The 27,860-nt window shown below is 33.8% G+C and overlaps 1 protein-coding gene across 2 annotated transcripts; it reads left to right on the plus strand.

The window, feature by feature from the left end:
* The first annotated feature begins 3,401 nt into the window (after positions 1-3,401).
* Positions 3,402-24,958, plus strand: LECT2 (leukocyte cell derived chemotaxin 2). Of its 2 annotated transcripts, none has more exons than XM_031953017.1 (5): positions 3,402-3,590; positions 17,864-18,074; positions 19,380-19,476; positions 21,543-21,688; positions 24,625-24,958. In XM_031953017.1, exons 2-5 carry the CDS (start codon positions 18,029-18,031, stop codon positions 24,789-24,791), a joined length of 456 nt encoding a protein of 151 aa, XP_031808877.1. In that variant the 5' UTR covers positions 3,402-3,590; positions 17,864-18,028; the 3' UTR covers positions 24,792-24,958. The 2 variants fall into 2 exon arrangements, with proteins under 2 accessions (XP_031808877.1, XP_031808878.1); XM_031953018.1 differs by having other exon boundaries at positions 17,957-18,074.
* The last annotated feature ends 2,902 nt before the right edge of the window (positions 24,959-27,860 follow it).

Raw genomic sequence — 27,860 nt, forward strand, 5'->3', positions numbered from 1 at the left:
ATTAAATATTTATTTACTGACTCATAGCATGGTTATGATCCTTCTTAGTTCTCCTGGTAAAAGTCTAATATTTCACAACCTAAGTCTTCATCCTATTAATACATTGGCCAAGATCTATAAATGTTGGAATTACTTGAAAATTCAATTATTAACAGTTCTGTTTGTTAGTTTTATACTTCTCCTTGTCAGAGAGAGTTTGTGCTCAAAAATTTCAGGAGTGTTTAGTATGCATTGTGTTTTTTCTATTTGGGCACATGCTACATCCCAGGAAAAACTTGCATAGCCTCTCACACTGAATTTTTTTTTCTATTTATCAGGCACTGGAGAATTCCAGAGAAAATTTGTTGTGAAACCACATCAAAGTTGGAAGATTCAATGTTTTCTTAATACTCCCTGCCACTCTTACACTCTGATCATTTTGTAAATGTCTACATAACTGTTCAAATAATGAGCTCCAGGATGTTTATGTACTGTGTCAGCATGTTTATATATGAAGGCAAAAGTTTCTGCCAATTAGTATATTTGTAGTATTTTGAACAAATTGGAGATGATGTCAAACATAATCTCCAAGGACAAAGATGCAATGTTTACTTTCATGCTAGTACCTGTTTCTTCCCTTCTTCCCTATTCCACTTGAAACTCACTAAAACATGATCCATTAACATATTTTTTAACATGTATAACATATATTGGATTGCTTGCCATCTAGGGGAGGGGGTGGGGGGAAGGAGGGGAAAATTTGGAACATAAGGCTATGCAAGGGTTAATGTTAAAAAATTATTTGTCCATATGTTTTGATAATAAAAACATACACACACACACACACACACACACACACACACACACAAACATGAACCAATTATGAGTGGTATTCATTCAATCCACAGAAGCCTGAAGGCCTCTTGAAGACAGAATGAAGCTGACAATTTTGTGAAACTCTGCCTCATTTAAATCTAATTTACACAAGAATCAAAAGACATCATTTATATTACTATTAAAGTGAGTGTGGGTGTATGTATGTGTATACATACATGTATGGACAGACATATGATTATATATACATATACATACACATATTTGTAAGCATGTATGTGTTTGTGTATATTTGGGAAGGAAGAAGGGAGGGCAGTTTCCAGCACATTTGGCTTACACAATAATTTCCAAATTTAGGGTGTATGTGAATTGGAATGCAAAACCCTCCTCTCATTTTTCTTTACCACCTCTAAAAAGGGTGAGCTCAAACTTTAAGTGGTTGCCACAAACCATTCTTTTCACACAATTCATTTGTAAGAGCTGCAAAGCCAATGGATGAATTGATTTTTTGCTTGCAAATTATACAGCATTTTGGATGCTGAGTCACACAAGTTGCTTCTCAGCTACTAGGGCCATCAGTAAATTCTGATTCTAATTGCTGAACTTCTGGTGGTTCTTCATACCTTGGGAAGTTTACAAGGTTATAATAAAAAATATTTATATTCATTCACTTAATTTCATTTCGGAAAAGAAGAGATACAATCTAGAAGAAGCAATAGCCCTACAGATTTATGGCTACATGGGAACAGACTGGAAGAGGCCAAATGCCTTCACAGCATTTCTTATCTAGTTTATCACCTAAAAAGAGAGAGAAACTTTGTTCAATCCTTTCATATGCAGGCCAAATGTCAACCATTGAAAAGGCTTTTCATTATTATGCAGTAAATATCAGGAAATAGTTATAGGGATATCTGTGCAGATTCTGAAGCTAGAAAACAAAGAAACCCTCCATCACTTATTTCCAGAAGGAGAATCAGATGGATTGGCAGCAGATAAGAGTGATGGGTATGTTATGAGTGGTAAACACTCATTGATTAGTTTCCCTATTTCCTAATGAAGAATACAAAAAATTCATAATATCTTCTAAAGAACATTTTTGGATAGCATTTTTTTCTAATTTATGTCAAAAACAATTTTTTTAGCATTCATTTTTACAAGATTTTGCATTTCAAATTTTTCTTTCTCACATTCATTCCCTTCTTCCAAAAATGGTAGGCAAATTGATAGATGTGCTTATAAATGTATTATCAAACAATACATTTCCATATTTGTCACAATTGTGAAAGAAGCAGATCAAAAGAAAAAAATGAGTAAGAATAAAGTAAGTGAAAAAATTCTGTTTCTATCTACATCCAGAGTCCATGTTCTTTATTGTGGATGTGGATAGTACTTTCCTTCCTGAGTCCTCTGGACTTGTCTTGGATGATTGTGTTGCCAAGAACTGAGCCATTCATAGTTGATCATCACACAATGTTGTTGATACTGTGTACAATGCTTTCCTTGTTCTGTGATTTCTCTTTACATCAGTTCATACAATTCTTTCCAGGTTTTTCTGAAATCTGCTTGTTCATTATTTCTTACTGAACAATAAATAGCATTCCTTTTTATTCATATGCCACAACTTGATTAGCCATTCCCCAATTGATGGGCATGTCCTCAATTTCCAATATTTTGCACTATGAAAAGGATGACTACAAATATTTTTGGACATGTAGTTCTTTTTCCCCTTCTAAAAAATTATCTCTTTGGAATATATATTTAGTAGTGGTATTGCTGAATCAAAGAGTATGCACAATTCCAAATTGCTCTACAGAATGGTTGGACTAGTTCACAACTCACCAACAATGCATTATTGTCTCAATTTTCCAACATCTTCTCCAACATTTATCACTTTTTTTTTCTGTCATATTAGCCAATCTGCTAGATGTGAGGTGGTACCTCAGAGCTGTTTCAATGTGCATTTCTCTAATCAAAAATTATTTCTTCATATGCCTACATGTAGGTTTGATTTCTTCTTCTGAAAACTGCCTGTCCATATCCTTTGACAATTTATCAGTCGAGGGATGGGTTGCATTCTTATAAATCTGACAGTTTCCTATATATTTGAGATATGAGGTTTTTAATCAGAGGCACATACTATAAAAATTGTTTCCCAGCTGTAGAGAGCCAGGAGGTAAGAATCCATTCCAAGTCTTGAATCCTACAGTTAACTTGGCTCACCAACATCTTTCTTCTTATGAAATAGCTGAGACAAACTTATTAATAAAATGATTAGTAATCTAGTGACTGAAGCAAAATGTGAAACTACTATACAATGGGTCAAAGACTTACCTTTGATCTTAGAACAGGAAAAACAACCCACAATGGAGACTAAAAGGCATTTCAGAGAAAGGTATTTGAGGACATTGGTATGAAAAGTTTACTCTGATGTGTATCTCAACTATTTACATCTCTGTCTAAGTAACCAAGGTTAGAGCTTAATCATTTACAACTCACTAGATCCTGCTTCTTAGAAAAGGTATTGGGACATCAAAGAGTGTATTTTGTATCAAGCCTATGAGCACTGGAAATATATATATTTGTCTCTCTGATCAATAAAGTTGAAGAGTTCATATTGAATTCTTTCCACCTGGTACCTGTGTTTCACACCCTTAATTCACTACTGGAGCTGGACTCCAACAGTGGTGCCTGAATAGAGGCAGAACTTCATCAGTGGAACTTTACAATGGACAGAGCTTCCATGGAAGGGTGCCCTCTTTAGAAGCATGCATATTCAGGTAAAGAGGAGAATTAAATAATAAAAAGTAAGGATAAAGTGGGGGGAAAATGTGATCAGGCACTTTATCACTAGAAATAATTTAGCATTAGAAATAGTTTGTCCAGGTTGACATGGGGAAATATAAAATATCAAATAAATATAAAATATAAGACATCAGATATCATATAGTAATATGTATGATAAAATTTATAAGATTGATTATTGTCCAGCTGATATCAATATAGTATACATGTTGAATTTGGAATAAGGCAAATCAATCAGATATCAGGGATTGAAAATAGTATCTGAAAGTATTAATTAGTTAAAGGAAAAGAACTGGGACATCTTCCAATTTCTGTATACTCTATTTTGGAATATTTCTCCTCACAGACAGTTCCCTTAAATTCTTAAAGTAAATTCTTTCATTAGTACTCTGGAGAAAGACTGGAGGGCAGAGATTGCAAAGTTTGAATGCTGGAAGAGGGGAAGAATTAGTACCTCTTCTCCTCCCCCAGGTTTTCTGTTCACATCTCTCTCATAGACACAAACCTGAAGAGAAGTCAAATCCTTTTACCTAAGGGGATAGTTCACTTGAAACACTTTAGAGAGCTAAAGAAAGAGAAATACAATTCTTTTGAAATACAATTAGTCTTTCCAGCACCTAATCAAAATAATCCAGTTCAAAGTATAAGACAGCAAGCCAGTTTTCTATCAGGGAGGCAAGTTAAAACTCCATTGAAACAACCTGCCTTTTAAAATGCTACAATCTAATTAACTGGGGGGAAAAATAAAAATACCCTACTTCCACTTTGACTGCTTAAAAATTAAGAAAATTTACTATTTAATTTTTTTTTTCAAATTCTTGTAGATGCTTTAATTATGAACATGGAATATATTTTCTCCTCACCAGAGACGCACTCAAATCTACTTCCTTCTGATGTGCTAGGTCTTATTTTAAGATGCAGTTTACAAGCATTGCCAACATTTAATTTTTTAAAGAATTTTTAAGAAGATATGTGTTCTTTGCTATGCCACTTCTCACCATGGTATTTTTGCTTAAATAAATAGAGGGAAAAAAATAGCACAGTGTTAATAACACCTTACATAAAAATAGGAAAAGCATAAAAATAAAATTTAAAAATGTGTATATAAAAATAAAAAAGTTTGAGGTAGTGAAGGTTTTGGGGAGCACAGGGAAGGAGGCATTCTGGATGCAGTCTATCACTGATTTTAGGCCAATTCTAAAATGGAAATTGGAGGGGTAAATTTGGTTACTCTAAATGATTATCAAGAATTAGTGAGGGATATTAGTTGGATAAAACTGTATTTGAAAATGGGAACTCATGAATTGACAAAATTATTTCAAATTTTACAAGGAGCCCTTAATACAAATTCTAAAAGAAATCTTATCAAGGAAGCTGGGATCAGTTGCAAGCAGTAGGAGAAGCAATAAATTCTTGTTACTTGGACAAAATGGATGTATTTGGCTAACCAGTTTCATAAGGGCCTTTCTGCTTTCCCTCAGATGGTGGTGATATTGATTCAAAAAGCTTTAAAAAGACTTTTGAAATTAACCAGAGATGTCCCACATATAGTTCATCAGCCTTACTCTAAAGATCTTTATTAGCTTCTGATAATGATTAGCAAGTTCTATTGACTAAGTATTAAGGTCCAATTGATAATATATTTTTAGCTACAGATTTTACAATTCATGACTAAGCATCGATGGATATTTCTATAACAAAAGTTAGCTTCTTTGTATATGTATTCCATCTACTTGGACTGTGCCTTAAACCCCTTGGAAAGATGGTTTTGAGAGGTGATGTAAATTTTGTCCCCCTTTAACCTCTGGGGGGATCCCTGATGTACCCCTTGGGGGAAAGGTGTTTCTGAGTCTCACACTCTCCCAGACTCTGGGAGGGGCCACACCTTTCCCAGACAACACCCTTCCCAAGAGAAGTAATTTCATTCAATTGGAAATCTTGGCCAGGGGCATAATCACCACCCTCTGTTGAATTGGAGATTAGTCCCTTGAACTTCTCCCAGCTGTGTGGGGTGGGGGGAAGAAAAGAGAGGGGAAGCCTGGAGAAACCCAGATAAAGCCTCAGAGGCTAATAAAAGACAATTCTAATCCCCAAATCTTTGCCAAATTCCTAATCAGGAGTTTTCCTGCTAAGAAAGCTGTCTTCTTAGCATACTGTTTATTTAACCCACCTTTGCTAATTCCTAATCAGGAGCTATTTGCCTTTCTGGACTTAAACCACTGATAAAGATATTTTCTTCTCAATGTCAACTCATCTCTGCAAAATCATCCTAACAGGATTCTTTGTCCACTAAGAAAGCTGTCTTCTTAGTGCAAATAAATCTCCTTTTGCCACAAACTTTGGGTTTGCAAATTCTTTCGCAAGGGATCTGCAACATCGACCAGAGGGAATGGATCTCTTACCCTCAATTCACATAACTCATCAGAGGGGAGGTTTGAAAAAAGCCCTAAACTTAAGATGAACCAGCAATACCAAACCCTTTTTGCTTATCTAAAAAAGACTCTTGTCTTGTCTTTTTCTGTCAAAACCCTCCTTAGCATAAAAATAGCAACAAAAACCTCATTCAAGATCTTTGTTTCTCTATACTTGTCTTGAATACTATTACTAAATATGTTTTTAATACTTCCTTTGAATATACACAGTAGAAGGACCTATATGCAATTATTACTACATTGTATATTACTCAAGATCTTAATATTTTTCAGATAGCAAATTTGCTATTTTTTGAAACAGCTCCATTTCTGAACATCCTGCTGGTTAAAAGGAGATTTCTTTAGTAGTAATAGTAATTGTGTGTGTGTGTGTGTGTGTGTGTGTGTGTGTGTGTGTGTGTGTAAGAATGGTTGATGCTTGCACAATGATTTTTATTTTTCAAGTTTATGACATTCTACAAAACTAGGACAATTTTCTTCCCTGACATTTTTGTCTGTGTCTATTTTTGTTTCTGTGTAGAATGTCCATGTCATGTTTTTTATATAAGCTAGATATTGTTGCCTGGAAAGAGTCATAGGCAACCAGTCAGAAAAAAAATCTCTATACTATAGTTTGTATACTAGAAAAATTTCCTTAAAAAAAAAAAAAAAAGGTCTAACCTTTTTTCTGTGAATTTAAAACCTCTGGCCAAAGATTGAAAAAATGCACAGAAAAAGGGGTTAGAAAATATAATTAAAATAAGATCTTACAGATTCTCAAAAGCTTTGTGAGCAAAAATGCCTTAGGAAAGTCTCAAAATTTTGAGAAAATTGATTATGAAATTTGGAAATTAGTCAAAAACAACAATTAGGAAAATAGCAGTTTTTACTAACGTTTCTTTGAATTCTATCTTGTCTGGAGTAATTTCCTTCCTACTCTAGGTGGGTCAACTCTCAGAGGATTGTTATCATCCTTATCACTATTTCCTAACTTCTCTCATATGCTTAAGTATTGTAGGAAAAGCCTTAAAAGTGATAGATTCAAAGCCTTGTATAAAATTCCTGCCCAACCCAGGTGGAAGGAATTCAACAGGTGGGAGTCAAACTCTACCATTCTCAGAATCCTGTCTCCAGCCACCCCAACTTTCATCAGTTTCTGTCCAACAATTTCTTGAGAAGAATTGGGTGCCCCTGGCAGCATCCAGCATGGCACCATGGAGTGTGTAAGACACTCAACCTCTGGTTTTTGGTAAACTTACCATTCTTTATTTTAATTATAAAGATGTATTAACTATCTAATTTATGACAAATTAATTTATATCTGCCCAGTTTTCTGATTTGTAAAGGTAACTAATATTGATTGTTACTTAACAAAATACAAATACTAAATGAATGCTAAGGGCTTTATTGGATAAAACTTGTTTCATATTTTGATAACTCTATGGGTTTTTAGATAGAACCAATATACAATGCTAATGTTGAGATAAATAATTTTGGGAGTGGGTAAATTACATCAAGCAAATTCAGTGAGGCCTCACTAGGCCTAGGAAGATAGTGTATAGAATTTCTTTCTCTTTCCTCTTCCTTCTCTGACCTGAAGAAGGGATAAGAGGGAGAGAAAGAAAATAGGCATAATGCAGTGTAATTTGCAGATCTATTTGCATATTTCATTAGTATTGATGCTATTTGAGATATTGATGGTAAAAATAGTTTTAAAGGAACTTTAATCAAAGCCCATTAAAAGAATATATAAATTGAAATCTATTTGCACTAAATTTAGGAAAACAGAGAAGCAGTTCACAGCTACTTGAAGACTGTCAAAAAAAAAATCAGCCTACTTTGGAGTTTTCTAGAATCAGAAGCCCAGACACAAAAAATTACATCTCAACTCTTTCCTGGCTCACCAAGGAAAAATGATTTATGTAAAATTGGAAAATATTCAAATGGAAATTCAGTTTGTTCAGAACATTTGATTGATATTTAGGAAATTTCATGAATTAAAGTCAAATAAATCTCAAAAATCTATTTTAGCTTAACCAAAAAATATGTATATGGATGTATATATAGGTGTGTATCTACATATGCACACACACACACACACACACACACACACACACACTGCTCTGCAACAGGTTGAAAACAAATAGTCCCTATGAACATTGGGATGGACTCTAACTTAGAGCATCTCACATTTCTTCTAAGTCAATTCAATCTGTAATGCAGCACAACAAATCCTGCTTCGTTCATAGAGCACATGACATGTGTGCTCTATGAACGAAGCAGGATTGAACTGGTTGAAATCCAGCACACTGTGCTAGACAGTCTTGTGCCAGTGTCTTCCATGTCATATAATTAATTCAAAAATTCTTAAATGAGACCTTAAGAGTATCCTTGTTCTAATTTGCTTATCATGTCACTCTTTATGTCTCAATCACACACTTATTTTGACCTTATTTTGATATATAGTGTGAGGTATTATGTACTTACCTAGATTGTTTTCCAGTTGCCCCGGCAGTTTTTGTCAAATAGTGATTTTTTTCCCTCAAAAATTAAGGCTTTTGGTATTTTCAAACACTAATTTACTATCGTCATTAAATACTATGACTTGTACATCTAATCTATTCCACTTATCCACCATTCTCTTTCTTAGTCATTACCAGATAGTTTTGATAATAATTGGTTTACAGTAATTTTTACGTCAAATATTACTAGGCTACCTTCCTTTGTATTTTTAAAAGTGATTCCATTGATATTCTTGAACTTTTGTTTTTTCAGATGAATTATGGTTTTTTTAATTATTGGTATAGCACTGAATAAGTAAATTATTTTAGGCAAAACTCATTTTTATTATGTTGCCTTGGCCTATCCATGAGCAATTTATATTTTTCCAATTGTTTAGAAATGACTTTATGTGTATAAAAAGTGTTTTGTAATTGTGTCCATATAGTTCTCAGGTTTGTCTTGGCAGATGGACTCTCAAGGTTTTTATATTGTTTATAGTTATTTTAAGTAGAATTTCCCTTTCTATTTCTTGCTGCTGGGCTTTGTTGGTCATATAAAGAAATGCTTATAATTTATGTGAGATTTTTCTTTTATTCCACAATTTTGCTAAGTTGTTAATACTTTCACATAGGTTTTTGGCTCATTCTCTAGGATTCTCTAAATAGATCATCATATTATTTGCAAAGAGTAATAGTTTTATTTCCTCTTTGCCTATTTTAATTCTTTCAATTTCCTTTTCTTCTTTTATTGTTATAGCAAAAGTTTCTAATACAATACCAAATAACAGTGATGGATGAGGGACATCCTTACTTCACCCCTAATCTGAAAAGACTTCTAGCTAGATTTCCCCCATTACAGATAATGCTTGCTGATAGTTTTAGATAGATCCTGATTATCATTTTGAGGAATACTCTCTTAATTCCTATGTTCTCTAAGTGTTAATAAGAATGGATGCTCTATTTTGTCAAAAGTCTTTTTAACATCTATTGAGATAATCATATGATTTTGGTTGCTTCTGTTATTGACATGGTCAATTATGTAGATAGTTTTCTTAATATTAAACCAATCCTACACTACTGGTGTAAATCCCACCCTGTCATAGTGTGTAATCCTTATACTTTGTATAGTGCTAATTGTAATCATATTTCTAGTATTGTGCTCAAAATTTTTTCAATAATGTTCATTAGGGAAATTGGTCTATAATTTTCTTTATTTTAGTTCTTCCAACATAAAAGGCATTTGATAGAAATCTTTCTTAGCCTGTTTTTCTAAATAATTTATATTGTATTGAAATTGACTGTTCTCTTAATGTTTGTGAACTCATCTGAGGATTTTTTCCCCAGGGTATTCATTAATGGGTTGTTCAATTTTTTTTTTCTAAGATGAGGTTATTTCAGCATTCTATTTCTTGATCTATTAATCCAGATAATTTGTATTTTTGTAAATATTTATTGATTTTGCTTAGATTGTCAGATTTATTGGTATATAAATGTACAAAAATTTGCTGATTGTTTTAATTTCTTCTTTGTTGGTGGTGACTTTACCCTTTTCATTTTTGATACTGGATATTTGATTTTCTTCTTTTAAAATCAAATTAACCAGTGGCTTATCAATCTTGCTGTTTTTACTTTTTATTTCAATTTTATTAATTTCAACTTTGATTTCCAGGATTTCCAATCTGTTGCTTTGGGGAGAATTTTTAATTTGTCTTTTCCTAGTTGCATGTACAATTCATTGATATGTTCTTTTTCTCTTTTGTTAATGTAAAAATTAAAAAAAAAATCAATCTCCCCTAAGTACTGCTTTTGCTGCATCTCATAAATTTTGGCATGCTGTCTCATTGCTGTGATTCTCTTTAATGAAACTATTGTGTCTGATTTGATCTTTGACTCACTAATTCTTTATGATTAGATTATTCTAATATCTAATAATTCTAATAATAGGTTCCAATTATTTTAACCTTTCTTTTCACTTGGATTTTTGAACATAATTTTATTGCATTATGATCTGAAAAGAATACATTTAATATTTTTGCCTTTCTACATTTGATTTTGAGGTTTTAATGTCCTATTACCTAGTCTATTTTTTGCATAGGTACCATTGATGCTGAAAAAAATGTATATTCCTTTCTATTTCCATTCAGTTTTCTTTAAAAGTTTGTGACATCTATTTTTTCTAATATTCTATTTACCTCCCTAGTTTCTTTTTTTGTTTCTTTTTTGCTCAAATTTATCAAGTTCTGAAAGACAATAGTAGAAGTGCCCCACTAGTATTGTTTTGATATATACTTCTTTCTATAATTCATTTAACTGGTTTATGAATTTGGATGCTATACCACTTGGTACATATTTGTTTAGTATTACTATTGCTTCATTGTTTATGGTAGTCTTTAATGAGATGTAGTTTCTTTCCTTATTTCTAAACTGTGCTTTATCTAAATTTTACTGAAAATTTTTGGTGAGCCATCAAAAAATAAAATTTAGTTTTTAAATTCTTGGAGAAAATAGTTTTGCCTTTATGTTCAAAATCTTATATGTTTTACTTGCCTGAAGATTTATGGAGTGTACATAAAAAAAAAACAAAACTTTTTATATTAGTGCTAAAATGGCCATTCTGAGAGATGTTATGCTTTACAGATATGACAGTATAAGTATATATATATATATATATATATATATATATATATACACACACACACATATATATATATACACACACACACACACACACACATATATATATATATATATAATATTAGTAAAATATAAATTGAAATTTGGTGTTTTGTGGCTGTGTGACCCTTGGCAAGTCACTTAACCCCAAAAGCCTCAGTTAAAAAAAAAAAGAAAGAAAGAAAGGAAAAAAAATTTGTTATTTTGTAAAAAAAAGAAAAGAAAAGAAAAAGAAATTTGGTGTTTTGTATGAGTGGTTTGTTTCACATCACAGTTGACATTAATTTTTGATGAAATTACTCCTATTATATGTTTACGAACTGAATAAAGGAACAAAAACACTTTTCAATGAGAAGGCAGGGGAGAAGAATGAAACATAGCTCAAAGGAAAAGAATATTTGCTTTTTTGGTCACTGATTTGTATGCATTAAAAAAGTTGTAAATAAAACCAATATGCCACTTCTTAATCATGTCCCATTCAAAATCAACTATTTCCCAATTTTTTTTTTAAGGCAGTTGGGGTTAAGTGACTTCCCCTAGGTCTCACAATTAATGTTAAAGCTGAATTTAAACTCAGGTCTTCTTGATTTCAGGATCAATGCTCTACTCACTGTGCCACTGTGCCCACCCCAATTAATCTTTTAATTTGTTCCATACTTCAAGATTTAACATTTCATCTTCAAGGATTATGGATAAATCAATGACCTTCCCTATTTCTTTTAATTAAGTATATTTTGGCTTTTACTTTGTCTAAGATCAGAATTGCTGCCACTGCCTTTTTTTTTTTTAACTTACCATAATATATTCTGTTCCAGCCTTTTATCTTTACTCTGTGTGTGTCTCTATGTTTCAAGTATTTTTCTTGTAAAAAAACAACATATTGATTCGACTTCCAGTCAAGATGGTGGAGAGGACACACACATCTACTTAAGCTCCGTATTTTCTCTCAGAATTTATTTCGTGACAAGCCTCCGAATTAATGCTTGACTGAAAAAAAAACCACAAATAATTACCAAGAGAAGACATCCTTGAAATTCTCTAGAAAAGGTCTGTTTTTGCTTGAGGGCGGGGATGGTTTTAGATTGGGCGCAGGCTGAGGGGAGGCAGCTCACAGCTGAGCAGACCAGAGTGGGATAGGGTGTGATCTCAGCCTTCTCTGCAGGGAGAGCTTTACTACAATATTGGATACTTTGCCCTGGCAGCAAGCCAGTAGACAAGCAGAGAATCTAAAAAACACAGGGGGTGAAGACTATAACCCCAAAATGCTAGGGTCTCTTAGGACCTGGCCACACCTACCTGTAGTGTTTCAGCATGCTCTCAAAGTCTCAGAGAGCAGACTCAGCGTAGCCATTGCTGTCCTGCTACTGCCTTGCTGCTGCCGCGCCCCCTCCCCCCCCACAGTCTGTAGAGGAAGCTTGGTAACACCATCCAGCCCCTTCCGCTCCCCCAAAAAAGGCAGACTGCCTTTGTTTTTTTTGTTGTTGTTTGTTTGTTTGTTTTTTTATTTGCTAGTTTGTCTTCTTTGATTCTTCTCTGACAAAATGAGCAAAAAATTTAAATGGACCCTAACTATTGATAGCTTCTATATGGATAGAAAGCAGACTTTAAACCCTGAGGAGACTAAAAACAGACTGTCTCCAGATGAATCCCCAAAGGAGGATATGATCTGGTCCTCAACACAGATGAATCTCATAGAAGAAATTAAGAAGGCTCTCACAAGAGAGCTAGAAGAAAAGGAAAGGGAAACTTGTCAAGAGAGTCTGGATAAGTCATCCCACTCATTTAAAGATAGAGTGGATAAAGAAATCAAATCCTTGAAAAACAGAATTAGTGAACTAGAAAAAGAAAATAGCTCTCTAAAAAATAAAATTGGTAAAATGGAAAAAAATTCCATAGAACAAAACAACTCACTTAAAAATTCAATTGGACAATTATAAAAAGATATAAAAAAAAGATATTAAAAAAATTGACTTCACTGAAAATCAGAACCGAACAAATGGAATTGAATGACTTGAAGAGACACCAAGAATCAGTCAAGCAAACCCTCTCTCCCCCCAAATGAAACAATGGAAAAAAAATGTCAAATACATTTTTGGGAAAACAACAGACCTGGAAAATAGATCTAGGAGAGATAATGTGAGAATTATTGGACTCTCTCAAAAATATGATGAAAAAAAGAGCCTGGACACTATTTTTCAGGAAATTATCAAAGAGAACTGCGCAGAAGTTATAGAAACATAGCATAAAATTGAAATTGAAAGAATTCATCAAATCACTTACTGAAAGGGACCCTAAAATCAAAACACCAAGAAATGTAGCAGCCAAAGTCCAGAACTATCAGACGAAGGAAAAAATACTGCAAGCTGCTAGAAAAAATCAATTCAAATATAGAGGAGCCACAATAAGGATTACTCAAGATTTAGCAGCATCCACATTAAAGGATTGAAGGGCCTGGAATATGATATTCTGAAAGGCTAAGGAACTCGGTATGCAACCAAAAATAACTTACCCAGCCAAAATGAGCATCTTTTTCCAGGGAAGAAGATGGACATTCAACGAAATAAGTGAATTTCACCTATTTTTGATGAAAAAAAAACAGAACTAAACAAAAAATTTGATTTACAAATATAGAACTCAAGAGAAACCTAAAAAGGTAAAAAGAACTCTTGGAAACTATATTTCTGCTATAAAGATATATAAAGAATACATGTATACCTTGTTCTAGAAACTAGAGGTGGAAAGGAAATTGTACCTGGAAAAGGGTAAAGTGGGGGTATTACATCTTATGAAGAGGCAAAAGAAACTATTATATCTGAGAGAAAAAATGGAGGGGGATGAATATAGTGTGTATCTTACTGCCATCAGAATTGGCTTAAAGAGAAAAATATTAGACATATTTGATTTATGGTAAAACTTCTCCCACCTTATTGAAAAGTGGGAGAGGAAAAGAGAAAAGGGAAGGAATAAGCTAAGTGGAAGGGAATACAGAAATTGTGAGGAAAAAGAGTAAGATAGGGGAGGAACTCTAAGGTGGGGGGAGTGATACTAAAAAGGGAGGGCTGTGAGAAGCAAGTGGTGCTCACAAGTTTAATTTTAGCGAGGGGGTAAGGGGGAAAAAAAGCATAAACAGGACAAGATGGTAAATAATACAGAACTGATAATTTTAACCATAAATGTGAATGGGGTAAACTCCCCCATAGAGAGGAAGTGGTTAGCAGAATGGATTAAAAGCCAGATTCCTACAATATGTTGTTTACAGGAAACACACCTGAAGAGATACAGAGTAAAGGTAAAAGGTTGGAGCAGAACCAACCATGCTTCAGGTGAAGTCAAAAAAGTAGGGGTGGCCATCCTGATCTCAGATCAAGCAAAAGCAAAAATTGATGTAATTAAAAGTGATAAGAAAGGACACTCTATCTTGCTAAAGGGTAGCATAGATAATGAAGCAATATCAATATTAAACATATATACACCAAGTGGTGTAGCATTTAAATTCTTAAAAGAGAAATTAAGAGAGCTGCAAGAAGAAATAGCAAAACTATAATGGGAGATCTCAACCTTGCACTCTCAGAATTAGATAAATCAAACCATAAAATAAATAAGAAAGAAGTCAAAGAGGTAAATAGAATACTAGAAAAGTTAGATATGATAGATCTCTGGAGAAAACTGGACACTAGTAGTATTTTTTCTTTGATCTGATCTGAAATTTGGCTATAATGTTCCTTGAAGTTTTTATTTTGGGATCTCTTTCCTGAGAATTGGTGAATTCTTTTAATACCTTCTGGTTCCAGGACATCAAGATACTTTCCTTGACAATTTCTTGAAATATCCTGTCTAGGTTCTTCTTTTGATTATGGTTTATAACTAATCCCGTCATTCTGATATCATCTGATATCTATTTTCTAGGGAAGTTGTTTTTCCCAGGAGATATTTTACTTTTTCTTCCATTTTTTTTCATTCATTTGACTTTGTGTTTAATCAATTCTGGCCAATTGTACTTTTTAAGTGGTTGTTTTCTTCAGTGGATTTTTATCTCTTTTTTGTTTTGGCCAATTCTACTTTTTTAAACAGCTTTTTTACTCTTTTCCCAAAGGGGTAATCCAGAACAGGAAGTATCCCAGCAAGCCAGCAGCAAATCCCACCTAAGCAAACCAGCAGTGGATTCTGAGCACCAGCACTATGGAGCAAATGTCAACACCAGTACCCCCCCATGTGCCTCAGCATAGCTAGGGAAATGAACAAACTATACCTCTGAGAAGTACCACATATTTCAACATAGCCCCAGATTCTATGTGCCTTAGTGTAGCTTTGGGAAAACAAGTAGAAAGTAACCCTAATCAGATGTTGAAGCAAACAGGCAGCTGGGAGCTTTGGCACTGGCAACTGCTTCAGCATATCCTTGATATATTGTAACTTTCATTGGCCAGATTTCTACTTGCTTCACTGTAGCCCTGGAAAAACAGGAAAATATCTCACCAGCTTCAGCACATGCCAGATAACACCACTAGGACCCCATATCAACACCAAATAAACTGCCAGAAATGTTTAAAAGAACTTCACATGTTTAACCTGTATCAGATTGCTTTCTGTTCAAGAGATGGGGAAGAGGAATAACAGAAGGAGAAAAAATTCAAGCACAAGGTTTGGCAAAGATGAATGTTGAAAACTATTTTTTGAGGAAAAAAAAAGAAATGTTAGAGAGGTAAAACAGACAAAATTGTAAATGATTAGATGTGGGAGATGAAAAGTTAGTGAGAAAGAAGAGTTGAGAAGGATTTACAACTCCATTTGCAGGAAATATGATGGTGCCCTTGACCGCAACAGAGAAGTTAAAAGGAGGGTTGTGTGTGAGAGAAAGATCATGAATTCTGATTTGAATATGTTGCTACTTTAAGATATTTTAGGAATTAAAATGTAGTTATTTTAGAAAGGGAGTTAGTTGTATTGATGTTTAGAGTTAATATTTTAATAAAGCATTTTTTTAAAATAATAAAGGAAAGGGTGGTCAGTGGTGTTAAATACTGCTAAGAAATTAAGTGCATCAAGATCAAGAAAAATTCATTATATGGTACAGGTGAGTACTTTAGAAAGAACAGGTTTAATGGATCAATGGAAAGACAAAATATCAGGGAATTAAAGAAGGAGCAAGTTGAGAGGAAGAGACTTCAGGTAGAGATTCCTATTTCTAGAACTTTAGTGAAGGAGAGGAGAAGGAACAAGACAGAGTAGTCCCCTGGTACCTTGAGGATAAGATCTTAACTCATCATTTTGGCATCTATAGCCTCTCACAATCTGATTCCAACCTCTCTTTTTAGAATTATTTCACATTATCAGAGGGATGTATCACACAATATTTTGGCCCACTTGATGTCTACTAAGTTTAGTCTTCCATCTTCTTTATACAGGTTTTCTCCCAGGCTTGGAAAGTAACTCTCAACCCCTTGATAGTCTTAGTTTTTTAAATGATCATTAAAACTTGCTCAAATTCACTCAAAGTAAGAGGACTACAAATCAAAACAATTCTAACATTGCAAATTGGCAAAACTGAGCAAAAAGAACAGTCAATATCAGAAAAGCCAAAATAATATACTATTGTTGGAGATCTGAACTGTTCCTGAATTCTTAGATATTTTGGAATCATGGAAGAAAAGTGACAGATGGCATCACCTAGAACTTTCATCTGTGAAGCATGGGTGATGACATAGCTCAAAATAAGTATTTCAATGTATCAAAACAGGTTGATTCACACCATATCTCCTTTTATAATAGGTAAAAATAAGTACAATTTTTTTTATTCTAAATTTAATCTTATATAACTCTGTTTACCCTCAGAATTATATAGCTCATTGTTTACTTTATTTACTTTTCCAGATTTCTTCCAAACATCACTAATTTTCTTTTCTGTTTTTGTTCTTAACAAAGACAAAGTTCAATATTCTTTTGTTTGGTTTCTTTTTCTAGGATAATTAACTCGGCTACTAATTGTATTTCATCTATAATTGTTCTTTATTTTCAAACAGTAGAATATGACCTTTGGAAGATAAGAGATTATCATCGGTTATTAAGAAAATGTTATGACAAGCAAGGGGGGAAAATTCCTATAGTCATAAGTATGTTCTGCCATTGTTCCATGAATACATTTCCTTATTCCTTATCCAAGTTCCTCTAACCTTTTTTTTTCAGTTCCTTCTTCTTTTTAGTCAGTTTTAATTCCTTTGTTTAATTTCTTACACCATTAAATTTTCCTTGTGCCCTTTTTGAGCCCAGCAAACAAATAACACAGCCACTTTTGTCCAGAAAGATTTCACTTTATCTCTCTGCATAACTCTCCCAATTCTCATCGGTTATTAAGAAAATGTTATGACAAGCAAGGGGGGAAAATTCCTATAGTCATAAGTATGTTCTGCCATTGTTCCATGAATACATTTCCTTATTCCTTATCCAAGTTCCTCTAACCTTTTTTTTCAGTTCCTTCTTCTTTTTAGTCAGTTTTAATTCTTTTGTTTAATTTCATACACCATTAAATTTTCCTTGTGCCCTTTTTGAGCCCAGCAAACAAATAACACAGCCACTTTTGTCCAGAAAAATTTCACTTTATCTCTCTGCATAACTCTCCCAATTCTCTGTAATATATTCTTTGGTCTTCTTAATTCTATCTTTCAGACACTTCCTACATCTTTCTCATTACATTAGTCCTTAAAACAAAAGACAATTGTATTGCTGAGACTAAAGTGGCTCATACTTAAACTTCATCAGATATAACTGAGAGACTGACCAAGAAATTCTAACAACGCTAAACATCTGTACCTTTGGAGAAAACGTGACCAAATGTTTCCCATCAGAGTACTCATTTTACTTGCCTTGATTTCAGTGGGTAAGTCAAAATGAAAACTTCAATGGCTTCTTTTATGTTTTCAAACTAATTTTAAGGGAAGATTTAAAAGACAACCAAAATAGTGCTGTGTGAGGAACTAGTAAGTTAATGTAGTGCTAAATGAATTTCATCTGCAGCCTAGTTTGATAAGGAAAGAAATATAAGGTAGTATGGAAAATTAGAAAATCACTTTAATTTTAATCTTGAATTTACTAAACCCAGAATTAGAAATCAGCAAAATTTTTGACTTTGTTTCAGGAAACACTATGTTCCCTAGCATTTTTCTATTTGTTTTGGAAAAATCCTTAATGAAAGACTATTGTGTTTTGAGATCAAAGATTAAAGTTAACTTACAAAGGAAAAGGAAAAAAAAATCAGTAAATGTAAAATGTATCCTTTTTCTACACTTTTGTTCCAAAAGTAAAGGATAGCTTTTACAAGTTACATTTTGGTCAAAGATTTGTATCATGTATTTAGTTTGTTCTATGATTTTTATTGTGAAATTTGACTTTTTATGAAATTGAACATATGTGTACATTCATCTATACATATATACATCTGCACATATATGTGTGTATACACCCTTATATAAGTGTATATATACTCAGAACCCTTAAATAATATTAACAAATTATCATTTAAGGGAAAATAAAATTTAACGATTATTTTTTTCTTGTGGAAGTTAACTAGGACATTTCAAATATACTATATGCTAATAAGATCCAGATTCCAGGGGTCAACTTTTGTAAAACTTATCAATAGATACGTGCTCCCCATATTGCAATATTTTATCATTTTTATATCACTTTTGTTAACATAGTGTTACTAGATACTAAGGTAGCTTGATTTCCACCCCTTGTTTGCTTTGTTGATGAAATTTCTTGCTTATCCAGGACATTTTCCTTATCTCAGTTCAAACTTTGCATATTCACTTCAATTTATCTTAAGATATAATAGCAAAGTAATGTTTTAAAGCTAGCCTAATATTTCAGAATTATTGTTCTCATTATGAATATTTTTATTGAATAGCATTTTTTGAAAGATACTTGTATATTGCAATTAAAATTAAATTGATTATAATGTCAAAGTACTGTTAAACTCTTAACAAAAATACTAGCAAATCAACAATCTGCCATCAAATAGTAGGAAATTTTGTGTTATAGAAAATTTTAAATTTTTATCATACTCAGGGCATAAATAGGTAAATAAATAACTAGTCAGGGTTACAATTTTAACAATTCTGTATCCTAGGCAAAGAAAAATAACCTATGAATTTCAACCCCTCCCTCCCTTTTTTTTTTTCAGTATTATCAGGACCATGGGCTACTATATGCTCTGGAAAAAATAAAAATACTATCAGAAACCATGATGATTTTGGCTCTGGAAAGTATGGTGCTTCTAGGTATGGTCAGTTTAATTTATGCTAAGAGTTTCAAGTCCAAGCTTGCTCCTCATGTTGTCTTCCATCTTCCTCCAGTCTGTCTTATTTATCTCTGTTGTGACAAAGTAATGGGATAATAAGAGAGTCAGCATAGTATAGTGGGGAGTTGTCCTTAGAGTCAGAAAAACTCAAGTGTGAGTCCCATCTCTCACATACATATACAGTCAGACCTGGCTGGTTTAACTTCACTTTTGAGTGACCCCCAAACAAATTTCTAATACTGTACAATGCAAAAGTTTCCCCAGTACTTAAGAAGTTACAGATTGTGAATAAACAAAAAAATTTAACTCTGACGATATATAATTAAATTATTTTTCCTGAGGTATATTGCAAGAAAGTTCACAGATGGATTACAAAATGGCCATCTGACCAGGGAAGAGGGGGAAGAGGAGGAAGAAAGATGGAGAAGATAGTGCAGAGAAATGTTTGAGTTGAAACTTGTTTATCATGCATTTGTCTTTTTTAGTGCATAGTAGAATATTGCAGGCTTTAGCACCAGTGATAGATGATGTCCCTATATCAGAATTGTTTATTCCTGGGGATAATTTGTGGGTGTTTTTTTCCAGGGTATAATATTTGGTACAATAATTTTCTCTACTGAGGCAGATTAACATTTCTCTGACTCAGAAGTCAAGTTATTGGGAAGCTGCCTGGGACACACACAGGTTAATTAATTTATTCAGAATCACAATGATAGTAAAATTAAGTTTTAATAACTTCATAATTTATATTATGGGCATGAAAATATAAGATGAGCAGCTTGGAAACCTTAGCTCTCTTCATGGGTCCCCTCCTTCATGAAGCTTTTCAAGAATTTCCCCATTGTTAGTGTGTTCCATCTAATCACTTGATGGTTATTTGATAATGATACTAAATTTATTATGGATCTGTTTTGTAACTATCTTATTTTTACTCCTCCTCCTCCTCCTCCTTCTATCCCCTACTAGAATGTAAGCTTTAGAAAATAAGAACTCTCTCATATTTGTATTGACATACTCAGTGTGCAGGATAGTATCTGGTATATGTTAGGTACTTAAATATTTGTCAATTAATGGATTGATGGACTTCATGTAGATCAGAAGAGTACCTCTATCTTGTTCAATAACACTTTATATTCAACCATCCAAATATTTTGGATATTCAACCATCCAAAACTGACAAGTTTTGAGTTTATACATACCCTCTCTATATATACAATACAATAAAATTCATTTATGTGGTGGCCTCACTTATTATGAATCAAATTTAAAAATCAGAAAGTAAGCAAAAAGAAAAAGAAAGAAAAGAAAGCCTTCAAATAACCAAAATAAAAGAAACAAAGTTTTATTACTAAGATTCATTCGCTTTATTCTTAATCTAGTTCTTTAACGCCTTCTTTGGATTTCATTTATTCCTTACACAAAATTCTAATGGTTTGTGAATTGGTTTTCCAGTTATCGTTAATTAAAAACATTGTCATTTTTCCACTTATGCAGTTGCTGCACAAAAGAAATTTCAGTTCACACTTTGAATTCCTCTGCTTGTGGTAACAGAGGTCAACACACTCACTATACCCCCTAGAAATATGTCATTTTCCCCCTTCTTTTCCATCTCAATAACATGTAAAAATCTCAGGGAAAAACCTCTAACAGAAAAGGAGAATAGGAACCCCCAATTTCAAGAAAGTGTATATCCACACACATTTCCCATTTAACTGAAGTCTCAATGATCTGCTGTCACCAAAACCTTTATAATCCTTGAGAAATCTTAGAGGACAATATAGACACACACACACACACACACACACACACACACACACACACACACACACACATTCACACTAGTCTTTACCCTTATTCTATATAGTAGCTATCACCACTTACAAAGTGGTCACAGATTATTAGGAAAGAGGAAGAAGATCCAGGATGTAAGGGCAGAACAAAAGTATCTTCTCTTGAAATAAGTTGGTCAATTAGCTAAATAATGATAGTATGAGTTTTCATTGGTATCACTGGACCATTAACCATGTCTTCTTTTCTCTATTCTAGAGGTGGAAGGAAACACAAAGGGGTGGATGTGGAATGCACAGATGGATCAGATGTGTATGCCCCTTTTGATGGAACAATTGTGAGGCAGGCAAAACCTTATAAAAAAGATAATGCTATTAATGATGGTGTTGAGATAAGAGGAGAAGGTAAGTAAACTATAGGTGTTGTGCTAAAATAGAGACGAATTGAGAAATATTAATTTTTAATCAGAGAACTTAGGAAGTCGACTTGACCGCACAAGGATTTGCATCCAAAGGTCCTGAACAAAAAGACATAGGACTTTTTATAGGGTTTGATAGACACCAGAAAACAAGTTAGCCTGCTTCCTTATCTGACAATTTTGCAACTGTTTGTTCAGGGAATATAGCAAAGAAAAGGGCAGGGAGATGGCAGTCTTGCATGAGATTTCCATTGCTTTTCTTATGCAGGTGAGTTCTTTTTTAGGAGTGCAAAAAAGTTTGGGATTTCTGAGTCATTTTAAGTTTAGGGCTTTTTCAAAGCCAGTTTCCCAAATTCAGTTTTTTGGGGTGGGGTGGGGGAGTTAGGGCTATAGTTCTAACATAGCAAAGACTTTGAATATTATTTTCCTTTAGGCATTTATGATGTTCCTGAAAGGGAAAATAGAATTGCTTTGTTTTCCTCTAATAGACAAAACTAGCATCAAAGACCATAAATTAAAGAATGGCAGGTTTTAATTCCATAAAAATAAATTCACTAATATTGGCCCAAAGTTGAGTTCCTCTTCACCAGAAGTCTTTTAATAGAGGCTACCTGTTGTTAGATTCTATGATTATATGTATTTCATGGAGGTTGTCAAGTTTAGAGAATTGTACCAAGCAGTTGTTTAGTTGCAAAGGTAGAATACTGATAGCTATGCTACCCTTCTTTGTTTTATTAAAATATCACTCCCCCATTCCCATTCCCAACTTTATCCCCTGGAATCCTCTTTTGTTATTATTACTATTAATAATATTTAACAAATTTCCTTTCATGCTGGACCTCTTTCCTTTAATGAGGTTGTGCTCACTGAAACAACTTCCTTCTGCAGATACCACACCTCTCATCATCCTCTCTAATTAGTACTGTTTATTATACTGTAGGCTATGTTGCCCCTTCTCTCCCACTTCTCATCCCATAATTACAATATTATGAAGGAAAATAACCATGACTTAAGAATTATGAAAAATGCAATGAGCAATCACTTTTGCAAAATATTAAAAGATGAATTATTAACTCGGTACCAGAAGAAGGTGACATACTTCTTGTTCCTTACTACTACTTTCACACCTTCATTTTGCACCATCACTTAATAACCATCTTTTTCCTTCAAAATTCCCTCCAACCTATCTAGAGCTTTGTTTCTCTCATCTATAGAATCCCAAGTCAAATTTTTCCCCACAATAAATTTAGTACCAAGATCACAAATTTATTCTCTCTTCTATCACTTTTTCTGGAAATCTGTGCTTTTTACTTCCTTAATCTACTCAAGTTCCAAGACTTCTATCTCCAATGTATTGTTAGTTATGTACAGAAGTGTGCCCCAGACACCAGCAATGGCACCTTTCAAATGAATTTGCCCAACAGGTCCAAATTAATATTTTCTGCTCTGAGGCATCAGACTGGAACAGCAGTAGAAGAGAATTATTTTCATTCTTCCCCTGCCCTATTTGCTCATTAAACATGTGATATCACTTTCTCTCTCTCAGCAGAATCACATCTATGATGTTAAGAAAAGTAATTATAATTTCTTTCTCTCTGTTCTTCAATTCAAATGCCTCAATATATTTCCCCATTCTTTTCTTTTTTGTACCAGTTCTCTGAGGAATTAAGTGGCTCTTCATCTTTCGTGCCTTTGATTTCATGTGTTCTGTGAATTTACCTCTTCAATTATCTCCCTTTCATCTTTTGAAGATTTTCTTTAATTATGAATTTACAATTATAAATAAATAGAAACTATTTCTTCCTATTGCCTTTTGGAGTTCCAGTTGCCTCATTTCCCAGTATTTTCAGGGAATCTATTATTTAGAGGACAGTTTTTCACCTTGTGTCCTAAGTTACTTAGAACTTTTTTCTAAAAAAGGTTCCACTTTTTTTTCTATTAATCTTGTTTCATTTTAATCTTTTGCTTAATTTGTTTTAACCCTTCTTGGAGCCCCTGTTTATTCAGGCATTTCCCCTGAGATTTTCCTTATACTTTTTGCACAATTGTTTTCTTCTGTGTTTATATCTTGGTTTTCTCTTGATCCATAATATTTCTTCATAATATTCAATGTATTCTTCTGTTTATTACTATTTCTAAACTTAGTAACTGATCCATGATTTTGTGCTTTGGCCAGACTCTGATCCCTTTCATACTCTTGGATAGATTGATCAGGCCATGTTGGGTTCTATCTCCTCTGAAATATAGATACTATTAGAGTTCTGGTTCTATTAATGAGAACTAAATCCCACTCTAGGAATCCCTGACTCCTGAATTCATCTTCCAATAGCTTACTTCACTAACCAATTTTGTAAAAAAATACTCCTAAAAATATTTTCAGGAGCTTAAACCAAGCTCATTTGCTTATAATTTGTATTATTAGACTCTTTTCTTTTTTGAAAGTCATAGCAACATTTGTCCTTATTTAATCTTGTGGCACTTTTCCCATTTTCATTAGCTTTCAGAAATTCCCCTCCATACGGTCATGGGATAGTCATAATGTAATTATAATCAACCCAGTCTCCTATACTACTCTCTGAATACGTACAACTACCATAAGTACAATTAAAAGTAACATTCAGAATGATGATACTGATGCATTCCAATTTCAGTGTATTATTTTCCTTGGTAGCCAAGCACACACTAATTCATTTTACAAAGTCTTAAGAACAAAGTTTCAAACTAACAGAATTTTTTGGTTTAATCTCAAATAACCAGATAGATTTAATTATTTAATTAAACAGATATCCTCTTCCTGAAACATTCCATTGAAAGGAGATTCAGATAAATCCAAAAGACTCCTAAATTTCAATTTAGGAACAGAACTCAGATGAGCGATAATAGAAAGAATGAATAATTTTATTTTTCTCCCTTTTTTTTTAGCTAATTGTGTAAAAATGTTCTACATTCATCCCAAGAAATATAAAGGTTCTATCAAGAAGGGAGAAAAACTTGGAATTCTGTTGCCCATGCAACAGGTTTATCGTGGAATAAAATCTCATGTACATATCCAGAATTGTGACCTCAGTGATCCTACTTCATATCTGTGAATGAAAAGATAATGACATACTTTCACTTTTTAAAAATGATCAAAAAATTGTAATCTGATCATGATTTTTTTGTGTTTTTAAGTCTAGTTGCTACAAATTATATTTCTGATGTTTACTTTTTCAATGGATTTCTGAAATAAAGTCAATGCAGAAGTTTGGGTACTTCATTTGGGTATGAATTCAAGTTTCTTGACTTCACAAAAGTTTTCATCAGGTCATTATTTTTAAAATGTACTAGTGATCTTTCTCAATCCCATCTCATTCCTCACATACAATAACCACATATATTGCTATACCTTTCCCCTTCCCGATGTACTTATTGAAAGGATAAAAGATTAAAAAATCCTTTTGATAAAATTCTCATATTGTAATAATTTTTATTAATAGAAAGCAGAAACAAAAGAAAAACTGTTAAGTCCAGGCTACACCTCCTTGGAGGCCTCAGGATCAGTCAGTCAGGATAAGTAAAAGTCCTTGGTCTTTAGGGGGAGAGGCAGGCAAACTGCCAGGGTTTAGCCAAAGATCTCTTCTTGATTTTGGAATCCAGAATCTCCACCTTTCTCCTCCTCCTCCTTCCAGCAAGTGTCTGGCTTGTCTCACCCCACCCTCTAATCCTCCCTATGATTATCTGTATACACCAAACATTAAATCAGCATGGAACAGTGTGAAGGGCTATTTTTCCATAGAGCATTAATTCTATGCTAATAAAGTCATTGTTGAATAGATAATTAGCCTTAAGTGCTCAATTATTTGATTCAAGCCTGCCTTTTAAGAGTTTCAGCTCTTTACATCTCATGCTTTCTTTTGTTTTAGAACACAGGTAGTCACACCCTCCCTGACTTTTTAGGGAGGTGAGAACCCCAAAAAGGGGATGATCACCTTCCCCCACCCCCACCTCCGACTTCTCAGGAAGAGAGATGAAAAACACCAAAGGGAAGTGGAGAGTCAAGGCAGATATTCTTAGTGGGTTTCTGGGCTGAAGGGTCTTACTAGAAACAGGTATACACAAATCCACCAGCATGGGAGATATTACATAAACACATAGCAATAAAGCGCAGGCTAGTAGTGATGACTCTCCCCACAGCTGGTACAGGCTCAATGTGGTGTAACAAACATGAATTGTATATCAAAGTAGTGATATAACAAACAATATGAATCAACATGGTATTATAAGAGATTTCCTGAAGTCCTAGAAGGAGGGTATGTAAATAACAATCACACATACATCTGCTTCAGCAGCCAAGAGATAGTCCCAAACCAATCCATTGTCCATTACTTCATGTGTCAGGGAATCCAATGATCCCCACAAGTTTTTGAAGTCCTGCAACAGTCTTTTTATGTGTTAGAGAATCCAATAATTCCTGCATATTTTGAAGTCTTTCAACAGTCTTATCACGTCGCAGAAAATCTAAAGATTCCTGAGGGTTTTCAAGTCCTACAACAATCATGTCTCAGGGATTCCTGAGGGTTTTGAAGTCCAACAATTTTTGATGTCCATGAGTCAATTGTCATAACCGCCATGCTCTTTCAGTGGTGGACACAATCAGCTATGGAAGCACCCAATGTTTCTTGATTCTTCTTCATTTCAAGGGTCTGCTCCATCTGTCTCCGATGGACAAGGCAGATACTGCTCATTGGCACCCATCTGATTCCTTCTGCATCTGTAAAGATATAAGCAAACCCTCTCCCCCATGCAGTTAACCTATCTGGTCCCTTACATTCACCACTTTCTGGATCTCTTCACATCACCTGGAGATTATCTAAAGATAGTGGAGCTGCTGGTAGTGGACACTGCCCTTCTGGTGGATTATAAAACCTGTCTGCCAGAGCCAGTGCGTCCTAGTCAAAAATCAAGAAGTTATTAGTTAATAGCTCTTTATAGCTAAATTTAGAAGTACTCTAGGGTTACCTGTGGCTCCCCCTTTCTTTTGTTTTTGGAGGAGCTTCTTACTGTCTCTGTTTCTCCTCTCTACTATTGCCTGTCCTTGAGGATTAAAGGATATGCCAATGGTGTGTAAAATCTGATACTGTGCACAAAAGTGTGCAAAATGTCTAGAAGTATATGCAGGTCCATTATCTGTTTTTATTACTTGTGGCACATCCATAATTGCAAAAGCTTGTATGAGGAATTCAGTGACCACTTGGGCTGTCTCTTTTGCTGTTGGTATTGCAAAAGTGAATCCTGAAAAAGTGTCTACCACAACATGTATAAAAAATAGACGACCAAAAGATTTATAATGGGTCACATCCATTTGCCAGATTTCACTGGGTTTCAAACCACAAGGGTTTTTCCTAGAGGGAGCGTAGGAGCGTGGAAAGGAAAGCAAGCTGTACAGGCTTTTACTATGCTCCTAGCTTCCTCTCTTGCTATTCCAAATTGTAAAGGTAAAGTTCCAGCATCCTGATGATATTTAGAATGAGATTCTTGGGCTTGTTGAAATAAAGGAGTATTGGCCAACATAGTTAGAAGGCTATCTGCCTTTGAATTACCATCAAAAATAGGACCACTATGAGAGTGAACATGCAAAATATAAATCTTACCTGGATGCTTTCTCACTTGCTCTTGAAGTTCTCTAAAGAGTTGATATATATTGAAAGCTATAAATTTTATTTGGGCTGTGGCAATTCTTTGTACCACACCTACTGAATAGGCCGAATCCAATATTATATTTATATTTCCTGGATAATAAGTAAGAGCTAGAATGATTGCATACAATTCATTCCGCTAAGTGGACTGAAAAGGAGTTCTGACTACTCTATAGTTAAGTCACGAGAATATACAGCACAAATATTATATTTGGATGCATCTGTAAAGATAGTTGGTCCTTTAAGAAGAACTTTAGAAACCATTTCTTCAAAAATCCATTGCCAATTATGTAATAATCAGATTATCTTTAATGGAGACCCATGTGTAAAATTTGGAGCTGTGGCCAATAAAATTTGCCACTCTGGGATGATTTCACAGCATACATTAATTTGTTGCATTGGTATAAAAGGTGTATATCTTGTCAGGACTTATCCCAGATAATTGTATTGCTCGCTTAATGGCCTTTAATAAAATTCTAGCCA

Source organism: Sarcophilus harrisii, chromosome 2 (assembly GCF_902635505.1).
Source record: "Sarcophilus harrisii chromosome 2, mSarHar1.11, whole genome shotgun sequence".
Taxonomy (NCBI): Eukaryota; Metazoa; Chordata; class Mammalia; order Dasyuromorphia; family Dasyuridae; genus Sarcophilus; species Sarcophilus harrisii.

Excerpts from the sequence above, each read along its gene's own strand:
- LECT2 (XM_031953017.1), top strand. The coding sequence starts at position 18,029 with ATGTTTCCCATCAGAGTACTCATTTTACTTGCCTTGATTTCAGTGG. Across the intron at positions 18,075-19,379 it reads ACTTGCCTTGATTTCAGTGG|TATTATCAGGACCATGGGCT; the intron begins GTAAGTCAAAAT and ends TTTTTTTTTCAG. Across the intron at positions 21,689-24,624 it reads TGTTGAGATAAGAGGAGAAG|CTAATTGTGTAAAAATGTTC; the intron begins GTAAGTAAACTA and ends CTTTTTTTTTAG.